Consider the following 22,832-nt stretch of genomic DNA (forward strand, 5'->3'; position numbering starts at 1 on the left):
CATCCACACACATTCAGATTCATCACATTAGGATTACTTTAGTTTTAGATCTGAATCTAGATTAGTGTTACATTAGTAGTTTATGCTTTTGCTTTGGATTGTGGATGTTGAAGAGCCATTACCTCCGTGAAGATATTACTTTAGTTTGTTTCCTTATTCTTTACTCTTTTCAGTTGATTATTGACTCTATTCAAATAAGTATGTTACACTTTGAGTTTATTAATATATAAAGTATTTTTATTTTTAATTAATTTTAATTCTCTATTTAATTTTATTTAATTATGTCTTCTTATATTTTTATGATTATTAATTTCATGTCAATGGAGTAGAACCTCTACTTGACATGGGGGTTGATTAGGAGGAGACACTTGAGTTGGAATGCTCAAGTGCCTAGTTAAATTGGACGTTGTTGGCTAATTCTGTATCTGCTAATGCTGGACCTTCCCGAGGGAGAGGACTAGGATTTGCGGGTAAGAGTTAGTTCAATTACTATACTTTCCTTTATTCAGTAAGGGTTAACCAAGTGAGAACAACAACCTCTTTACACTACACTTGAGAACATTCCAACAAGGATAGGACTTCCACTTAATTATTCCCCCAATCAAGGCCTTTTATTTGGAATATCAATAATTATTCATAGTTTATTTTTATTGCTTTAATTCACAATTATTTTAATTACTCATTATCAAAACTCAAACTTTCTGGAAATTTTCTGATTAATAAATTAGCCCTCTTTCCTGCAACTCGTTGGGAGATGACCTGGGACTCATACTCCCAGTATTTTTATTTGTAACAACCCTTTTTTTAAATTTGTGAGGCAGATCTTAGCTGGTTAAGAGCTATACGTGCAACACTATTCTCTTATTTGGAATCTCTTAATTGGTTAACTTCTGCCACGCACCATCCGTCCTTCTTCTTCACCAATAAAACTGGCGCTCCCACAGAGATACACTCAGTCGAATAAACCTCTTGTTTAGAAGCTCTTCCAACTAGGCCTTTAATTCAGCCAGCTCTATCGGAGCCATTCGATACAGTGCAATCAACACTGGTCCGGCTCCTGGCACCAAGTCAATCGCAACCCTTTGAGGTGGAAATTCAGGAGTATCTTCCGGGAATACTTCTGGAAACTCTCTAACCACTAGAATTTGATCTATCCCCTGGTCATTGCTTAATGCATTTGCAGCCAACAGTATATAACCCTGATACTTTTCTCCACTATAGTTCACTATTACAGAGTTCAGGTAATAACCCTCAGCTACCACTACTCCGCCTTCTCCTTCCGGCATAAACCGAATAGATCGCTCAAAGCAATCCAACAAAACTCTATTCTTTGGCATCCAATCAAATCCCAAAATCATCTCCAATCCAACCATTGGCAAACAGATTAAGTCATGAAAAAATTCTCTATTCCCAAACTTGAAACCTACTTACCTACAACCTGACCTAGTCACAACTGTCTGATACGGGGTATGCACATGCAAATCAAACGCTAACTATAACACCTTCAATCCTAGTTCCTCGACTTTATCAAATGCAATAAAAGAATGCGAAGATCCAGTATCATATAATGCAACCAATATTTTATCACCAATTAAGCATATACCTCTCATCAGAGAATCGGCCTTCGCAACATCTTAAGCGTTGACCACAAACACCCGACCTTGTTGGTTCTGGCCCGCATTCTGAGTCTTCCTCCCATGAGTGCAATCTCTCACAATGTGACCAGGCAATCCGCAGTTGAAGCAACCACCTATACCAATCTTGCACGAGTCATTCCGATGAAAATGCCCACAATGATCAAAAGTTAAATTCGGGAAAGCCTTACTCTGATTACCTATCCCTCTCGCCTGGTGGTACTGATCAAAAGTGGGTCTCCTAACATTGCCTTAACCTTGAGGGGCATGTCCTCCCCTCTTGATGTTCTGACCCCTCGGCTGAAAGTACTTGCCACGTCTACGGTGAGTGTTTCCTCCTCTAGGATCTCTTGACGTTGCCACTTTCTTCGCACACTTCTCAATAACTCTCTCCTTATTTACAAGTTCAGAGAATATCCGAATCTCCAAAGGAGCCACAGCAGTCATAATATTATCCTTCAAACCCCCTTGGTACTTAACGCACTTCCAACTCTCATAGGTCACTGGGGCACCCTGACATACCCTAGAGAACCTACAAAGCTCCTCAAACTGACTAGTGTAATCCGCCACAGACAAAGAGCCTTGCTTTAGCTGCATAAGTTCCAATTCCCTAGCTTCCCTCACAAACTCAGGAAAGTATTTCTTGCAGAAAGCTGTTTGGAATACATCCCAAGGGATGTCAGCATTCTGAAGCTGCAGTAAGTGGCATTCTCTTCGCCACCAGTGTTGAGCCTCTCCTAAGAGTTGATATGTAACAAACTCTACATACTGATTAGCCGGAACATGCTGAGCTTGTAGTGTACGCTCCATAGCTCGGAACCAATTTTCCGCTTCTGTAGGGTTGGTCGAACCTCTGAAAGTCAGTGGATGAACCTTGAAAAATGAAGCCAAGGTCATCGAAGTACCTCCCAAATCATTACCGTTTCCTTCCCCATTATTATTCATGTTTCCATTACCCTCTCCGTTTCCATCTGGTTGACCTAACCTCTGCACAGCTTGCAGAGTCGCAACAGCATTTGCCTCCATACTATTAGCAAGATTAGCCATTGCGGCTGGTGTGCAAAATCGTGATCATTACTCCTTGGTAACGGCGCTAAAAACTCAATACGCACGTTCATCATCTTAATTCTATTTCACAACTTCGTACAACTAACCAGAAAGTGCATTGGGTCGTCCAGGTAATAAACCTTACATGAGTAAGGGTCGATCCCATGGAGATTGTCGGCTTCAAGCAAGCTATGGTCACCTTGTAAATCTCAGTCAGGTGGATTCAAATGTATTAAGAGATTATAGTGTACTAAAAGATAATTAAAATAGGATAGAGATACCTATGTAATTCATTGGTGAGAATTTCAGATAAGCGTATAGAGATGCTTTTGTTCCTCTGAACCTCTGCTTTCCTGCTGTCTTCATCCAATCAGTCCTACTCCTTTCCATGGCAAGCTGTATGTTAGGCATCACCGTTGTCAATGGCCACTGTGCTCTCAGTGAAAATGGTCCAATGCGCTGTCACTACATGGCTAATCATCTGTCGATTCTCGATCATACTGGAATAGGATTTACTATCCTTTTGCGTCTGTCACTACGCCCAGCACTCGCGAGTTTGAAGCTCGTCACAATCATTCAATCCCTGAATCCTACTCGGAATACCACAGACAAGGTTTAGACTTTCTGGATTCTCAAGAATGGCCATCCATGGGTTCTAAATTATACCACGAAGATTCTAATATCTCGGACTCGGTCCCCTATATTAGATATCTAAGAGATATTCATTCTAGCTTGTTTGCATGTAGAACGGAAGTGTTTGTCAGGCACACGTTCATGAGTGAGAATGATGATGAGCTTCACATAATCATCACATTCATCATGTTCTTGGGTGCGAATGAATATCTTAGAAGCAGAATAAGTTTGTATTGAATAGAAAAATAGTAGTACTTTGCATTAATTCATGAGGAACAGCAGAGCTCCACACCTTAATCTATGGTGTGTAGAAACTCTATCGTTGAAAATACATAAGTGAAAGGTTCAGGCATGGCCGAATGGCCAGCCCCCATAAAGGCCTAAGATAGCATAAAACTAATCAAAGAGAATGTAAATACAATAGTAAAAAGTCCTATTTAAACTAAACTAGTTACTAGGGTTTACAGAAATGAGTAAATGACTCAGAAATCCACTTCCGGGGCCCACTTGGTGTGTGCTTGGGCTGAGCATTGAGCTTTACATGTGTAGAGGCTTCTCTTGGAGTTGAACGCCAGTTTGTAGCCTGTTTCTGGCGTTGAACTCCACTTTGCAACATGTTTCTGGCGTTTGACTCCAGAATGCAGCATGGAACTGGCGTTCAACGCCAGTTTACATCATCTATCATTAATCAAAGTATGGACTATTATATATTTCTGGAAAGCCCTGGATATCTACTTTCCAACACAATTAGAAGCGCGCCATTTGGAGTTATGTAGCTCCAGAAAATCCACTTTGAGTGCAGAGAGGTCAGAATCCAACAGCATCAGCAGTCCTTCTTCAACCTCTGAATCTGATTTTTGCTCAAGTCCCTCAATTTCAGCCAGAAAATACCTGAAATCACAGAAAAACACACGAACTTATAGTAAAGTCCAAAAATGTGAATTTAACATAAAAACTAATGAAAATATACTAAAAACTAACTAAATTATACTGAAAACTATGTAAAAATAATACCAAAAAGCGTATAAATTATCCGCTCATCACAACACCAAAATTAAATTGTTGCTTGTCCCCAAGCAACTAAAAATCAAATAGGATAAAAAGAAGAGAATATACTATAAATTCTAAAATATCAAAGAAACTTAGCTCCAATCAGATGAGCGGGACTTGTAGCTTTTTGCCTCTTGAATAGTTTTGGCATCTCACTTTATCCATTGAGGTTCAGAATGATTAGCATCTATAGGAACTTAGAATTCAGATAGTGTTATTGATTCTCCTAGTTCAGTATGTTGATTCTTGAACACAGCTACTTTATGAGTCTTGGCCGTGGCCCTAAGCACTTTGTTTTCCAGTATTACCACCGGATACTTAAATGCCACAGACACATAAATGGGTGAACCTTTTCAGATTGTGACTCAGCTTTGCTAGAGTCCCCAATTAGAGGTGTCCAGGGTTCTTAAGCACACTCTTCTTTTTGCTTTGGACCTTGACTTTAACCGCTCAGTCTCAAGTTTTCACTTGACACCTTCACGCCACAAGCACATGGTTAAGGACAGCTTGGTTTAGCCGCTTAGGCCAGGATTTTATTCCTTTAGGCCCTCCTATCCACTGATGCTCAAAGTCTTGGATCCTTTTTATTTACCCTTGCCTTTTGGTTTTAAGGGCTATTGGCTTTTTTCTCTTGCCTTGTGGTTTAAAGAGCTTTTGGCTTTTTCTGCTTGCTTTTTCGTTTTCTTCCCTTTTTTTTTTTTGCTATTTTTTTTCAACTTAGTTCTCCTAGGGAGGTGTTGATTTGCTCCCAAAAATTCTGTGGAGGAAAGTGCATCCCTTGAGGCATCTCAGGGATTTCTTGGTGATGAGCTTCTTAATGCGTCTCTTGAGATCCATGAATAGGCTCTCTTGTTTGCTCCATCCTTTTCTTAGTGATGGGCTTGTCCTAATCAATGAGGATGTCTCCCTCTATGTCAATCCCAGCCGAATTGCATAGATGGAAAATGAGGTGAAGGAAGGCCAACCTTGCCATAGTGGAGGACTTGTCAGCTACCTTGTAGAGTTCTTGAGGTATAATCTCATGAACTTCTACTTCCTCCCCAATCATGATACTATGGATCATGATGGCCCAGTCTACAGTAACTTCAGACCAGTTGCTAGTGGGAATGATTGAGCGTTGAATGAACTCCAACCATCCTCTAGCTACAGGCTTAAGGTCCAATCTTCTCAGCTGAACCAGTTTGCCTTTTGAGTCAATCTTCCATTGACCTCCTTCCACACATATGTCCATGAGGACTTGGTCCAACCTTTGATCAAAGTTGACTCTTCTTGTGTAGGGGCGTGCGTTTTCTTCCATCATTGGTAGGTTAAACGCCAGCCTTACGTTCTCTGGACTAAAATCTAAATATTTCCCCCGAACCATGGTGAGCCAATGCTTTGGATTCGGGTTCACACTTTGATCATGGTTCCTAGTGATCCATGCGTTTGCATAGAACTCTTGAACCATTAGGATTCCGACTTGTTGAATGGGGTTGGTTAGGACTTCCCAACCTCTTCTTTGGATCTCATGTCGGATCTCTGGATACTCATTTTTCTTGAGTTTGAAAGGGACCTCGGAGATCACCTTCTTCTTGGCCACAACATCATAGAAGTGCTCTTGATGGGCTTTGGAGATGAATCTTTCCATCTCCCATGACTCGGAGGTGGAAGCTTTTGTCTTCCCTTTCCCTTTTCTAGAGGTTTCTCCGGTCTTAGGTGCCATCAATGGTAATGGAAAAATAAAAAGCTTATGCTTTTACCACACCAAACTTAGAATATTGCTCGCCCTCGAGCAAGAGAAGAAAGAAAAGAAGAAGAAGAAGAGAAGATATGGAGGAGAGTGAGGGGGAGGTGTATTCGGCCAAGATAGAGGGGATAGGGTTGTGTGGTGTGAAAATGAAGGAGGGATGGAGGGGTTTATATAGTAAGGGAGAGGGAGTAGGTTCGGCCAAAGTGGGTGGGTTTGGGTGGGAAAGTGATTTTGAATGTTGAAGGTAGGTGGGGTTTATAGGGAAGAGTGGATGGATGTGAGTGGTGGTAGGTGGTAATAGGGAAGAGAGATTGAGATGATTGGTGAAGGATTTTGGGGAAGGGTGTTTATTGGGAAGAGAGGATGAATGAGAAGAGGGGAGAATATGAGTGGAGGTAGGTGGGGATCCTGTGGGGTCCACAAATCCTGAAGTGATCCTGTGGGGTCCACAGATCCTGAGGTGTCAAGGATTTACATCCCTGCACCAATTAGGTATGCAAAATGCCTTTGCATGCATTTCTGGCGTTTAAACACCGAAGTGATGCTTGTTCTGGGCGTTCAACGCCCATGTGCAGCATGTTTCTGGCGTTGAACGCCAGCTTCATGCTTGTTTTTGGCATTTAGCGCCAGCTCTTCTCAGGGTGTATTCCTGACATTTAAACGCCAGGATGTTGCTTGTTTCTGGCGTTCAATGCCAGATCCATGCTCTATTCTGGCATTGAACGCCAGCCAGATGCTCATTACTGGCGTTTAAACGCCAGTAAGTCCTTCCTCCAGGGTGTGATTTTTCTTCTGCTGTTTTTGATTCTGTTTTTAATTTTTGTATTTATTTTGTGACTCCACATGATCATGAACCTAATAAAATATAAAAGAACAATAAAAATAAAAGTATAATTAAATAAATAAAAATTGGGTTGCCTCCCAACAAGCGCTTCTTTAATGTATATAGCTTGACAGTGGGCTCTCACGGAGCCACACAGGTGATCAGGTCAATTTTATAGACTCCCAACACCAAACTTAGAGTTTGGATGTGGGGATTCAACACCAAACTTTGAGTTTGATTGTTGGGGTTCTGTTTGACTCTGTATTGAGAGAAACGTTTCATGCTTCCTCTCCATTGTTACAGAAGGATAGCCTTGGGCCTTAAACACAAGGTAGTCCTCCTTCAATTGAAGGACTAAGTCTCCTCTGTTAACATCTATCACAACTCCTGCTGTGGCTAGAAAAGGTCTTCCAAGGATGATGGATTCATCCTCATCCTTCCCAGTGTCTAGGATTATGAAATCAGCAGGGAGGTAAAGGCCTTCAACCTTTACTAGCACATCCTCTACTTGTCCATAAGCCTGTTTTCTTGAGTTGTCTGCCATTTCTAATGAGATTCTAGCAGCTTGCACCTCAAAGATTCCCAGTTTCTCCATTACAGAGAGTGGCATGAGGTTTATCCCTGAGTGGGTTCGGCCATGATTGTTATATCAATGGCCTTGCACTCTCTCTTTGGATTCTCTTCTGTATTGCTTGGGAGAGTACTAGGAGGTGTTTCAGTGATTTTCTTACTTAGCTGGCCCACTTGTGCCTCCAAATTTCTTATGGAGGACCTTGTTTCACTCATGAAACTTAAAGTGGCCTTGGACAGATCAGAGACTAAGTTTGCTAAATTAGAGGTATTTTGTTCAGAACTCTCTGTCTGTTGCTAAAAAGATGATGGAAAAGGCTTGCTATTGCTGAGCCTATTTCTTCCACCATTATTAAAGCCTTGTTGAGACTTTTGTCGATCCTTCCATGAGAAATTTGGATGATTTTTCCATGATGAATTATAGGTGTTTCCATAAGGTTCACCCATGTAATTTACCTCTGCTATTGCAGGGTTATCAGGATCATAAGCTTCTTCTTCAGAAGATGCCTCTTTAGTACTGTTGGATGCATTTTGCCATCCATTCAGACTCTGAGAAATCATGTTGACTTGCTGAGTCAACACTTTGTTCTGAGCCAATATGGCATTCAGAGCATCAATTTCAAGAACTCCCTTCTTCTGAGGCGTCCCATTATTCACGGAATTTCTCTCAGAAGTATACATGAATTGATTATTTGTAACCATGTCAATAAGTTCTTGAGCTTCTGCAGGCATTTTCTTTAGGTGAATGGATCCACCTGCAAAATGGTCCAGTGACATCTTGGAGAACTCAGACAGACCATAGTAGAATATATCCAGAATGGTCCATTCTGAAAGCATGTCAGGAGGATACCTTTTGTTCATCTGCTTGTATCTTTCCCAAGCTTCATAGAGGGATTCACCATCTTTTTGCTTGAAGGTCTGAACATCCACTCTAAGCTTGCTCAGCTTTTGAGGAGGAAAGAACTTAGCCAAGAAGGCCGTGACCAGCTTATCCCAAGAGTTCAGGCTATCTTTAGGTTGTGAGTCCAACCATGTTCTAGCTCTGTCTCTTACAGCAAAAGGAAAAAGCATGAGCCTGTAGACTTCAGGATCTACTCCATTAGTCTTAACAGTCTCACAGATCTGCAGGAACTCAGTTAAAAACTTATAGGGATCTTCTGATGGAAGTCCATGGAATTTGCAGTTCTGTTGCATTAGAGCAACTAATTGAGGTTTCAGCTCAAAATTGTTTGCTCCAATGGTGGGGATTGAGATGCTTCTTCCATCAAACTTGGAAGTAGGTGTAGTATAATCACCAAGCATCCTCCTTGCAGTATTGTTGTTAGGTGCGTCTGCCATCTCCTTTTCTTATTCGAAAATTTCAGTAAGGTTGTCTCTGGATTGTTGTAATTTAGCTTCTCTTAGTTTTCTCTTCAGAGTCCTTTCAGGTTCTGGATCAGCTTCAACAAGAATGCCCTTTTCCTTGTTCCTGCTCATATGAAAGAGAAGAGAACAAGAAAAGAAGAGGAATCCTCTATGTTACAGTAAAGAGGTTCCTTATTGTTAGTAGAAGAAGAAAGGGAATGAGAGTGAAGAAGAATGGATAATCCAAACACAAGGGTGAGGATAGGAGCAGAGACATGAGATGAGGAGAAGTGTTAGTAAGTAATTAAATAAATAGAAGAAGATGAGAGGGAGGAGTTTTTGAAAATAATTTTTGAAAAGGGGTTGATGATTTTCGAAAATTAAAGGAGAAATAAAATTAAAATTAAAATTTAAAACAATTAATTAATTAAAAAGAATTTTTTTTGAAAAAGAGGGAGGTATTTTCGAAAATTAGAGAGGGAAGAGTAGTTAGGTGGTTTTGAAAAAGATAAGAAACAAACAAAAAGTCAATTAGTTAGTTGAAAAAGATTTGAAAATCAATTTTGAAAAGATAAGAAGTTAGAAAAGATTTTGAAATTGATTTTGAAAAAGATGTGATTTAAATTTAAAAAGATGTGATTGAAACAAAAAGATAAGATTGATTGAAAAAGATTTGAAAAAGAAATTTAAAAAGATTTAATTTTGAAAATTAATGTTGATTACTTGACTAACAAGAAACTAAAAAGATATGATTCTAGAGTTTAAAGATTGAACTTTTCTTACTAGGCAAGTAACAAACTTAATATTTTTGAATCAATCACATTAATTGTTAGTAATATTTTCAAAAACATGAAATAAACATAAGAAAGAGATTTTGAAAATTATGAAATAAGATAAAAAAAAAAAGATTTTTGAAAATCAATTTGAAAAATTTTCGAAAATATTAGAAAGAAATTTTGAAAAAGATTTGATTTTTGAAAAAGATTTGAAAAAGATAGAATTTTTAAATTGAAAATTTGATTTGACTCATAAGAATTAACTAAATTTTAAAAAATTTTGACTAAATCAAATCAAATTTTCGAAAATTATGAGTGAAATAAGAGAAAGATATTTTTTATTTTTGAATTTTCAATGAAGAAAGAGAAAAACAACCCAAAGACTCAATGCATGAAAATTATGAATCAAAACAAGAAAAATATGCAAGAACACTTTGAATGCAAAGATGAACACCAAGAACACTTTGAAGGTCAAGATGAACACCAAGAACTTATTTTTAAAAAATTTTCAAGAAAAGAAAACATGCAAGACACCAAACTTAAAATTTTTTTATTCTTTAGACATTAACAAATTGAAAATGCATATGAAAAACAAGAAAAGACACAAAACAAGAAAATATGAAGATCAAACAAGAAGACTGGCCAAGAACAACTTGAAGATCATGAAGAATGCAATGCATGAAATTTTCAAAAATAATTTTTAGAAAATTAAAAAGATGCAATTGACACCAAACTTAAAAGTTGACTCTAGACTCAAACAAGAAACACAAAATATTTTTGATTTTATGATTTTATAAACTTTTTTGATTTTTTTTTTTCGAATTTTAATTGGGAAAAACGAAAAAAAGAAAATTTTTTGTATTTTTCGAAAATAAGAAATAAAAAGCTTAAAATTAAAATAAAATTACCTAATCTGAGCAACAAGATGAACCGTCAGTTGTCCAAACTCGAACAATCCTCGGCAATGGCGCCAAAAACTTGGTGTGCGAAATCGTGATCATTACTCCTTGGTAACGGCGCTAAAATCTCAATACGCACATTCATGATCTTAATTCTATTTCACAACTTCGTACAACTAACCAGCAAGTGCACTGGGTCATCCAAGTAATAAACCTTACGTGAGTAAGGGTCGATCCCACGGAGATTGTCGGCTTGAAGCAAGCTATGGTCACCTTGTAAATCTCAGTCAGGCGGATTCAAATGTATTAAGAGATTATAGTGTACTAAAAGATAATTAAAATAGGATAGAGATACTTATGTAATTCATTGGTGAGAATTTCAGATAAGCGTATAGAGATGCTTTCGTTCCTCTGAACCTCTGCTTTCCTGCTGTCTTCATCCAATCAGTCCTACTCCTTTCCATGGCAAGCTGTATGTTAGGCATCACCGTTGTCAATGGCCACCTGTCCTCTCAGTGAAAATGGTCGAATGTGCTGTCACTGCATGGCTAATCATCTGTCGGTTCTCGATCATACTGGAATAGGATTTACTATCCTTTTGCGTCTGTCACTACGCCCAGCACTCGCGAGTTTGAAGCTCGTCACAGTCATTCAATTCCTGAATCCTACTCGGAATACTATAGACAAGGTTTAGACTTTCCGGATTCTCAAGAATAGCCATCCATGGATTCTAACTTATACCACGAAGATTCTAATATCTCAGACTCGGTCCCCTGTATTAGATATCTAAGAGATATTCATTCTAACTTGTTTGCATGTAGAACGGAAGTGTTTGTCAGGCACGCGTTTATAAGTGAGAATGATGATGAGCGTCACATAATCATCACATTCATCATGTTCTTGGGTGCGAATGAATATCTTAGAAGCGGAATAAGTTTGTATTGAATAGAAAAACAATAGTACTTTGCATTAATTCATGAGGAACAGCAGCGCTTCACACCTTAATCTATGGTGTGTAGAAACTCTACCGTTGAAAATACATAAGTGAAAGGTTCAGGCATGGCCGAATGGCCATCCCCCATAAAGGTCTAAGATAGCATAAAACTAATCAAAGAGAATGTAAATACAATAGTAAAAAGTCCTATTTAAACTAAACTAGTTACTAGGGTTTACAGAAATGAGTAAATGACTCAGAAATCCACTTCCGGAGCCCACTTGGTGTGTGCTTGAGCTGAGCATTGAGCTTTACACGTGTAGAGGCTTTTCTTGGAGTTGAACGCCAGCTTGTAGCCTGTTTCTGGCGTTGAACTCCACTTTGCAACCTGTTTCTGGCGTTTGACTCCAGAATGCAGCATGGAACTGACGTTCAACACCAGTTTACGTCGTCTATCCTTAATCAAAGTATGGACTATTATATATTGCTGGAAAGCCCTGGATATCTACTTTCAAACACAATTGGGAGTGCGCCATTTGGAGTTCTGTAGCTCCAGAAAATTCACTTTGAGTGCAGGGAGGTCAGAATCCAATGACATCAGCAGTCCTTCTTCAACCTCTGAATATGATTTTTGCTCAAGTCCCTCAATTTCAGCCAGAAAATACCTGAAATCACAGAAAAATACACAAACTCATAGTAAAGTCCAGAAATGTGAATTTTAATTAAAAACTAATAAAAATATACTAAAAACTAACTAAATTATACTGAAAACTATGTAAAAACAATGCCAAAAAGCGTATAAATTATCTGCTCATCAGCGGCCATAAACTCGGCAAAGTTATCGGCCGGCTATTCATTTTCAGTCTCTCCTCATGAATGCATACAACCTCATCCGCGAGTAGCCATTAGGGTTCCTGTCTACACCAAACAATCGATATCAAGGTGATCAATCTCAATATCAAAAGCCTAGTGCTTTAATTATCCCAAAGGAACTCACAAACAAGCATGCTATGTAATATCAAGTAGATAACCTAAATAGCATCAAAGAAAAAGACACAGAGTATGCATTGAAGCACAATCGGTTCATTCTTCAGGTTCACGAGGACGAACCGCTCTGATACCACTAAATGTAACACCTTAATTACCCTAAGCCTTACCTCGCGTCGTAAAGCAAAGGTTAATCAAAGGTTACGACAATTCTAAAGCTTATACATATTTATATAGAAGGAAATAATATATTCTAGAAGCCCGATGAAGGATTTAACCTCAAAAACAGAATTTGAAAAGCACAAAACGTTCACACAAAGCTACAACTTAAGGCACAAGATATACAAAAGTGAGAGATCTATACAAAATAATCCAAAGAGACTTTAATACAGGATAAAGGTCATCTGCTCTGTCACCATCAAAGCAACTCATCGAGGTGGGTTGCGACCTGCATCTGAAAAAAATAGCAGAGTATGGAATGAGAACGGAAGTTCTCAGTATGGTAACAGTGCCTAGTGATGTAAGATATAAGACTCCTGGACGTCAGAGGCAATCCTAGAGCTTCATATCCATCATGAGATTCAACTTAAAGCATAACTATAACATATAAAACACAACTTTAAAACCATAATAATCAAGGGTAATCTAACTTAATGGATTTTCTAATCTAACAATTCCTCGCTGTCCCACAGCCTTCGCCAGCCTAACCGCCATGTGATCCCATCGCCACCTCCTTCTGAACCTCCTCAATCCCAGTAGAATACACAGATAATGTCAATGCAAGGAAAACACAAGTATAAGCATGTATATCAAGTAATTCAATTAGGCAATTAGGCATGTAATACAATTAGGCATACAATTCAAGTCAGCAAAGTAAGCAAGCATATAAAAGATGCACATGATGCATGCTTGTCCTATTGGCTGTGATATCACATTGTCGGTTCAACTGCCAACCCGACACATCTCCATGGAGATGTTGCCCTTCGGTATCATAATGGGAACCCCCGAGATACCGTGCCCATAACACGGTCCAGGATATAGAGCCTGCATACTCTAGTGATCCGAAGAGAAGCAAGCGGGATACTCTTGCCACGGACTTAACATTTCAACGTAAGCGGGACTAACCACCGCCCTTACGCCGCCGCCACAACCACGACAGGCAGGATTAACTAAACTGTCCCTGCCAGACGCATAGCGTCTCAACAATCTCAATATAAAATAGTATTACAGTGGTTTTCAGAAATCATTTTTCAGTATATCAGTAATCCATCATTCCGTCCCGAGTCCCAGACTCATCTCAACTACCATCAATTCATAATCTCCACAACTCGTTATGTCAATCGTTATTACAGTACTCCATCATCTCTCTCAACTAATCTATACTCAGTACTCCAAAAACCTAAGTATCCGTTTTCTAAACTTTTTACAAGAAAAATATCTAATTAAACTTACCTAAAGCATCCCCCATGTTTTGAAACCTAAAAACAAGCTAAAGAATCTTAGATAAGTGTATCGGAAGTTTACAAGCTTTCAAGAAAGGTAAAACAGTTAAAAACAACATTTTTATTGAAAAACAGGGCAGTGTGCGTACGCATAAAGTTGTGCGTACGCACGCACAGAAGGATTTTCAAGAAGTGTGCGCATGCATAGAAGTGTGCGTACGCACAGAAGGTAAAAGTTCTCATTTTAAACACACGCACAGATACGTGCGATCGCCCTGAACAGACTGCCACTCCCAACGTGTGCGTGCACATGAGGTTGTGCGTACGCACAACTTGCAAATTTCGCAGGGTGTGTATGCCACACCAGAGTGTGCTAGAGCTCCCAACAGTATGCACCTCCCTGTGTGTGTGTGCACAAGAGTATGCGTACGCACGGTTTCAAAAAGTCACAGGGTCTGCGTGCGCACAAGGTTGTGCATATGCACAAGCCAAAATTAGCCACTGATGAGAGCACACGCACAGCAGTGTTCATGCGTGATGAGTTGGGATTTGCACCGATTTAGAACTTCTCAAAAACAAGAATCGCTTCATCGGTAGCATAGGCCATACCGGCAATTAAATCCCAAACATCAAAGTTTAATTTTCCAAATACAAAATATAAACCGATAGTAGTTCAACCTTGAATCATTCTCTCTTGGAATGCAATTAAGATGTCACACTTTCGGTTGTGAGGGAAAAGGGTTTTCAATCAAAGAACGAGAGATTAAAAGCACTAAGAAATACAAGAACAAAGAAATTATCAAAATTGATATTAATGCAAGTAAAAAGGGAAACAAGATCAAAACTTAGTGAAAATGCTCTAAAAGCATAGATGAGCCTTGACTTGGGAATGAGAATTAAGAAATTCTATCATCGTCATAACCACAACTATGGCAATTATGACGAGTCAATCTCACTTAGTCAACCCCCCTAACATCGAGGAGTAAGTCCAGCAAGCATAACTGACCTTAATCCATAAGTCCTAGCAAACTTACTAAATTAATTGGTAAAAAGCTAGCGTCAATAGAAACAAGAGTCAACTAACTACCCAAGAATTGCAACTAAATATCGGACATTATGACTCTAGTATCCTAGAAACTCATTTCCCAAGCCAAGGTGTGAAAAGCTACTCAAAATTACCAAGAGGCATTTTGACAAACACTTGGTGGACATAAAACCAAAACATGAGAAATTGCAAAAGAAAATGAAAACTATAACCAACTATTCACAACATCAACTATAAACATTCAATCAAGCAAGTAGAAATCATAAAACATTAAATTCATCAATCAAAACTTTAAGAAACCAAAATTGCACATATAAACAAAGTAACTTGAACCAAAAGAAAATAAGAGTAAATGTGATGTAATTAAAGAGAAATTAAAGAGTACTTACAAAAGAGTTGATCAAAATCCAAGATGAAAACTTGAAACTATAAAATGCTATAATGGAAATTTAGTAAAACCCTAAGAGAAAATTTTCTATCTATACTTCTCCTACTCTTAATTATGTTGTAAAACTATCTCCGTGAGCTCCTAATCTCATCCTTCATATGTCTTCATTCCCCTTTGATATAGCACTCCAAAAGGCCTCAATAACTCCAAAAATTGGGCCAAGAGATCCCCAAAATCGCGAGCCACGTGCTTTATTAATGAAGTCACGCGAAGGGACCTATGCGTATGCACAGATGTGTGCGTACGCACACTTGCTGAAATTTCTACTTGTGCGTACGCACACTTGCTGATTCTGCTCTTGTGCGAACGCACAGGTAGTTGTGTGTGCGCACACTTGTCTATGTGCTTCTCCTTTGTTTTCTTTATGTGTTCTCTCTTCTTACATGCTTCCTTCTACTTTTGTCTTTCCATTCATGCCTCTAGGACCTGAAATCACTCAACACACATATCACGACATCGAATGGAATAAAAGTGGGATTAAAATTATCAATTTAGGCACAAAAATACATATTTTCACATTTAGGTTCAATTTAGGGATAAAACACAAAAGTATGCTATTTTAGTGAATAAGTGAGTTTCTGTGCATCCAATTTAAGCTAAAAAGTTATCATCAAATATGGACTCATCAATTCCTCCACACTTAAACAATAGCATGTCCTCATGCTAAACCAAACAAGGAGAATGATCAAAGGGTAACAACTTATTGAATGCAACTATCCATATGCATGCAAGTATAACATATACTATCTATACCTATCTATCTATCTATAGTTTTCTATTGAATCGGTGAAAACAAACAATCAAATTTCCAAGCAAGAGTATAGACATATAGGGCTAAGCAAAGAAATAATTCAGTGCAATCAAAATCTAAAGAATTGATTCAACTCATCAAAATGAAGCAACTTGCAAGAATGCATGATAAGAAGGGTGGAGACATAAAATTGAGTGATCAAACCATCACTAGGTGTGTATTCACTCTCAATGCTCGGCATTTAGGTTTTAATCACTCAAGTCTCCTCTAATCATATTTTCAAGTATTTGCTTTTCATCTAACAATCAACAACCATGTGATGCATGAATGCAATTATCATGAGGACTTCATATGATTGTAATGGGGTTAGGGTTAAGGTGGGATAGATATGGCTAAGTGGACTAAATTGAATCCATGATTAGTTTAAGTATCCAACTCAACCTATATCAACCAAATCACAAACTATGCAACCTAACTTCCCATTCTCTTTTTATACACATTCATGCATCTTTTTCATCCTAATCCACATATACATTTCTTATTCATTTTTTTCTTTTTCTTTGGGATAAATTTTGTCCCATCTTATTATTTTTTTCATTTTATTTTTTTTTTTATGACAAATGCATATGGTTAAAGCAAATTGATACATGAATATGCACCCATTTTTCCAAATTTTCAATGAATACCCAAAAAAATACTTTTATGTCTCTACCAGTGCTTCCCAAAATTCTCCCACACTTAAATGCAACACACTTCTCAACCTAAGCTAATCAAGGATACAAATCAAGGTAAATCATAGTTTTCCGCTTAAGGTTGTAATGTGGTAATGTTAAAAAATAATGTGGGTAAATAAGGCTCAAAGGGGTTAACAATGGTAGATGCAAAGGTATGTCTATATGGTTAGTGAGCTTAATTCAAAAACAGCCTCAATCATGCTCAATGCATTCAAACATCAACTATCGGACATAAATAATCAAGCAAAACCAAGATTACAATCATAGAAGGAGAAAAGCACACTATGAACAAAATTGTGATTAGAATGTGTAACCACTCATTAAAACTCAGAGACTCATAAGGTATTTTGTTCTATCTCTCTTTTATGCTCCATAAAAATCATTCAAGCAAGTTTTAAAAACAATTTTCCAAATCAATTCAATAGAACACCCTAAAAACAAAATTCTTGAAAATCTTTATTGTTTTTCACCAAAATTATTTCCTATATATGTATGTATATTGTGATGGATGCAAAGTTTTCAAAATTCCTAGTTCTTTTCCTAATTTTCAATGTCCAAAAACTAAAATGAACAATTAGGATCAAAATTGAACTAAGTATATAATGCTAGAGATAAACTATAAACATACTAACATATATACAACTACCAAAGTACTAACATGTAAAGCATAAGGCAAAGTATTCTAAATATCCGCAAAAGTATAATAAAGACTAGAGTAAAAGAGTGTTTGGCGGTGAAAATAAAATCGGGATGGGGATGAAACAGCTCTATTAAACTCCACCGTCTGGCGGTGATGGGTGGTTTAGTGGCTGCTCAACTGGTGACTGCTCAGCTGCTGCCTCAGCCACCTCAACTGCCAGCTCCTCAGCTGCTAGCTCAGCTGTCTCAACTACTGCATCCACTACCGGTTCCTCAACTGCCTAGTCAATGTCAGCTGTTGCATCCTCTGTCTTGGACTCTGGCTCAGGTGTTTGCACAGGAGGTGGTCCAGGGTCTCTACCATCAAGTCTCACCACTATCCACTGAAAGCGGCACCCACTGCTGCGCTCGTGTTGGTGGAGTGCCTGAAGGATGTCCTAGGCCAACTCATAAGGGGTCCGAGGTTCAGGTATGGAAACTGAAGGCTCTGATGGTGCTGATGATGATGGTGGCTTGATGGTCTTCTTCTTCTTCTGCGGTGTCCATCATACTCTCGGTATGGCAGATATGGATGGGTACTGATATAAACAGACGTCCGATCTCCCGGTCGCCTCTCTACCCTAGATAAGGTGGCCATGCGGGTGATCATCGATGGGAAGGAAATGTTGTATTTCTGTTGTTGGTTCACCTTCCATATCGATTCTCTAATAAGGGGCAGAACAGAAATTCTCTTGCCCTCAGAATGGCCCAAAGAAGAACTACTACTCGGACTCGGATGTGTGTAGCATGTGTGCTCGGCAGAATGTAATCGGCAATGATTTGCTACCAAATCCTTGCCTCCAGGTGTAAATGAGCACATGCAATGCTAATGGGTACCGTATTTTCTCCTCGGCTGTACTCCCAACGGGCCTCAGGTCGGCCAATTCTTTTCAGAACTATGTCCAAGGATAGCTTGCCGGAAGTCAACTCTTTCACTATTTTTGGATAAGCGTCGCGGCTCGGGGAAACATGCAGAATCTGCAAGAGAGCCTCTAAAGCGTGATCGGAGGTGTCTAAGGTGACCCCCTCAGAAAAATAGTGTCAGCATCTCTCTTCAGTAGATTTCCGTGAATTTTTTGACCATGTGTTCATTAATTTCCACTAGGTCAAATTCCATGAATTTCCACTGGTAAAAATCAAGTCTGTTTTGTATGATTTTCGCATGTTTATCTGGCATGCTAAGCTTCCACTCATAGTGGAAGGCTTTTTGCTCCACTTTCTTGTATTGCTCATGGGTAGCTTCAGTGATAGAGGTGTCCGGCAGTGTGCTCAGACAAACCGGAGCAGGAGCCAAAGGATTGCTTTTCTCCTTACCCTTACGACGCATCCTAAAAAAGAACAAAAATAGAATACAACTTAGGAGAAACAGATAAAAGGCACAAAAGCAAAGAGGAGATAATCAATAATGCAAATTAGAGACAATAAGGTAAACAGAGAGTTAATTGAGGAAAACATATTCAAAAGAAGTGATATGCTTAAAAGAAAATGTAGCTTTCCATGATCAAGAAACCTAAGTATTGCACAAAAGAATGAATGATAATTAAAATATAAACAACTTAGGTAAACCAATGGAAGTGAATTGAATTAGGGACTTTGTCATGACCCGAACCAAGCCATGACTGGCGCTCAAGGGACAAGTCCCTCAGCAAGCCAAACGACCAAATTTTCAGAAAAACGGACAGAATCTCCTCTGTTTCTAGGACCTTACCAACATAAATATTAACTCCCTGTATTAATAATAAACCTCCATTTCTAAGACAACAACAACAACATACTCCAAATTATATCCACAACCAAATATATCCAAAATACGCATCATAAACCCTAAACCCTAAACCCTAAACCCTAATTACTACCTAAACAGTTCAAGATTCAAAATAACATAACCCACACGAGGATCCTGCCTGTGACATATGGAGCATTGACATAATCTAGATTTTGAGCAAAGGTTCCATTACATGATTACTTAGCCCTTGGAAAGAAGAAGGGCTCACCAAAATGACTAAGATCTACTGAGGGGCAGGTGGAATGGAACCTGGAATGACTCCTGTATCTAAAAAACATGGGAATATAATAGGGTGAGTTTTGCAACTCAGTGAGCAAACATTACATCTATAACCCACACGAGACAATACAGAGTTTACCTTGAAAATTATATTGCTTTTCAGAGATGAGAAATTCATATTAATTAATTATACAAACAATAGATAAATAGTTAAGCGGATGAACTGAAATGGGAGTTCTCATTCTAGAAGTCAAATCAAATCAAATATTACACACCTAGGGCGGCTCCACCTCTAAGGGTAGCCTTTTCCTCTAGTGTGCCCGTACGGTATAACAAATCCAACGTGTGGCCTACACGTTAGGCTAGCAACGCCCCTCCATCGGACCTTAGAAAGGTTGCGATAGCCTCAGTAGAGATACTTAATAAAGTGCCTCTATTGTTTAGGAAGTATATCCCTGATATCTCCACTATTCCCCTTAAATCAGGGAACAAATAAGCCTCTGCCTCAATCTCATATTCAAAGATTATTGTTCAAGCCCTTACTTCATCTGATCTGGGCAGAAGTCTGAAAGTATAAAGCCAGGGAAGTCAGTAAGATTGACTGAAGACATGAAATGACGTAGGATGACAGACAAAGATTGAAAGCATGAATTCTATTAAGCAAGAGGCAAGGATCGAATGGAAGTCTCTTTGATTGGTTGATCTTATTCGTTACGCTTGTCCGAAGTAAGAGATTTTGACTACCTTGGTTTCTCCAAAAGGTTCTTTTCTTTCTTTATCTTATTAGTTACGGTTGTCCGATTGATTTAACAAACTTGATTAGGTGCAATGAATAAATAGGGGGCGCCCCCAACTCCTTCTTGTTATGACTATTAGTTCTTTTTTCCAGCTTCTATGTCTCTGGTCCCAATGCTTTCCTAACTAAATAGATATAGGATGCTAGCTCCGGTCGGGAATGTATTAGACTAAATCATAGTACTAGCTCGGGTTCTGACTTCACTGTATATATAAAAGGAAGGAAATAAGAATTGTTTGTAGCTTTCTAACCGCACTCTTAGTAGAAGGCCCTTATTAGTTAGGCTGTGATTCTTTAAGGCTTATGCCTATACTTCAAGACTTTACTTGCTTTCTGACTTTAGACTTCTAAGTACGGGCTTTGGTAACTACAACAATAGAAAGATATCTCTTCCTCTATCTCTAAAAGGGCTAACTAAATGGAATTACTTCTCATCTAACCTTTCTAAAGAAAGGCCTTGCTTTTCACTTTCTTACTTGAGAGCGGCATAAAGCCTTTGTCCTTGATCTGATCGCTACCTTAGCCCCTAAAGGGGGTCTTTTTAGAGCAGTCAAAGAGAGTTCGTTCTTAAAATAAGAATAACATAATCCCACCCCTTAGTGTAGGGCTTCTTCACTCAAGCAGCACTCAAACGAAGTCCTATTGTCACCCCCGCGCCAGCCTGAGGTAGTCATCCCCATAGAAAGTTCCCTCGAAAGTCAAAGGATTCCTATGATCGAATAGCAGCAGGCAAAAGCCACAGCTTGTTTTGTTCCAGGCGAGTGTGCTCTTTTCGAAGGTGACCACCAATTGGGGAGAGCGCTTAGTTTATTATCAAAAAGTCGTCGTTGCCACTTTCCGACTCTATCACCTTCCTTCCGAGAAGGAGTCCGCTCATGGTAGAAGTCCTTTCCTTTGTGGCCTCAGGTCACCGAACTAATATAACAGGGGATTGAATACCATTAAAGAACACCACTAGCTTTAGAGCTTTCATTCCCATTGGACCCTTGATAAACCACCTTGAAGAAGCAAAAGCAGTTGCCGCTTCTGAGTGAATATTATTCATCTGACTCAATTCATTCGTTGTATCGTAGTAAAGGAAAGAAGAAAAGACCTTGAGTTACGCTCCTTACCTTCGAATGGTAATACTTATTCATTGACCTGGAGAATTTTGGTATTTCGCGTGGTGATACCTCACAGCCCGTAGGCTAAGCGGAAAGACTGCTATTCGATCTATTCACTTTCGTATCACCCGGAAAAACAAAGAACTACCTTGTCCGGAATGGAATGCCAATAGCCTCTTCCTCTGAATGCCTTATTGACCGAATGAAGAGGGAAGTCAAGCAGGAGGGATTCGCAAATATAAAAGAGACCTGAGGTTCTAACCTTAATGAAAAAATAGAGATTGTGAGAAGTTCCCGAGTGTGAGTAAAAAAGCCCCTTTTGAAAGGATCTTTCTGCTTTTTAGTTTCCTAATATGTGTGTACATATTGATTGTATCAGTACTACCAGCGAGCTAAGAGCTAACCCCTTTCTTTTCCTATGGCGTTTTAATACTCACCCCTGAAATAGAGATAGAGAGAATCTATTAAGTTGGAAGGCGGAAAGAAGCACTGGCTAAGACTTTCATGGAGATGGGGCATACAGGGCAAGTGTACTAGCATATGAGTTTCAAGCTTTTGAATTAAGCTTTGTCAAACCCTAAGCTGCTACTTAGAAAGGGGGCGTAGCGGGTAAGGCAAAATAAAAGGTGTCCGCCTAGACTACTGCCACTTTCTTATGTGAATACCGAGTTCTTTCACTCCTCAATCTCACTCTTTAGTGAAAGTCTCTATTTCACTTTCAAAAAGCAGTCTACACAAAATTACCTCTTCGATGCTAAGAATAGGGTGCTGTCTCTTTCTAGTAAATAGAATCATTCCTATCATGACTGTAAAGCAATGGAATGAGCGATCTCAGATGTCATTCTTGCATCATGACGCCGAGAACCGTCTGCTCTCTCTTTTCCGCAAACTTAGTAGATTAGATGGAAAGAAGAAAGAGTAAGCAGAGATGGTACCACTAGGAGACAAGATCAAATAAAGGAACTTCACTCAAAGCTGGGGAAGTAATGAAGGGTAAATAGCGTAGATAAGAAAGGGCGTCGTTAGCAGGCTAGACAGATATTGAATGAAGAAAGAGAGGAGAACAAGTCACTTATTTTCTTTCACTAGTCTCAGGTTTACATCAGAGGATTGAGGGAACGAATAAACAGCTATTGAAATCACTGGTTGGTTGTTGACCAACGGAATGAATTGGAGTCTTTTTTCGTTGGTCAGCTGTAAACCAAGTGCTGTCCGTCTTCATGGCCTCAATAAGACTCAGTATTGTACTGGCCGAATCCGTTTCGGCTTTTTCCCCAATTTCCCACGCCTTCTGTGAGGCCTCACCACACTACACTTCACTTCGACGCAAGAGGACCGGGCGCTTACTTGTCTTGTATATTCGGGATACGAGTTGCCGGTCTAAGATAACTTTTATCTAATAGT

At 39.0% G+C, this 22,832-nt stretch overlaps 1 protein-coding gene across 1 annotated transcript; it reads right to left on the reverse strand.

Annotated features, from left to right (window-relative positions):
* LOC107620585 lies at positions 1,635-2,681 on the reverse strand. The gene is made up of 2 exons (XM_016322720.1): positions 1,892-2,681; positions 1,635-1,750 (listed from the first exon to the last, which is right to left on the reverse strand). Exons 1-2 carry the CDS (start codon positions 2,679-2,681, stop codon positions 1,635-1,637), a joined length of 906 nt encoding a protein of 301 aa, XP_016178206.1.

This window comes from Arachis ipaensis, chromosome B10 (assembly GCF_000816755.2).
Source record: "Arachis ipaensis cultivar K30076 chromosome B10, Araip1.1, whole genome shotgun sequence".
Classification (NCBI taxonomy): Eukaryota; Viridiplantae; Streptophyta; class Magnoliopsida; order Fabales; family Fabaceae; genus Arachis; species Arachis ipaensis.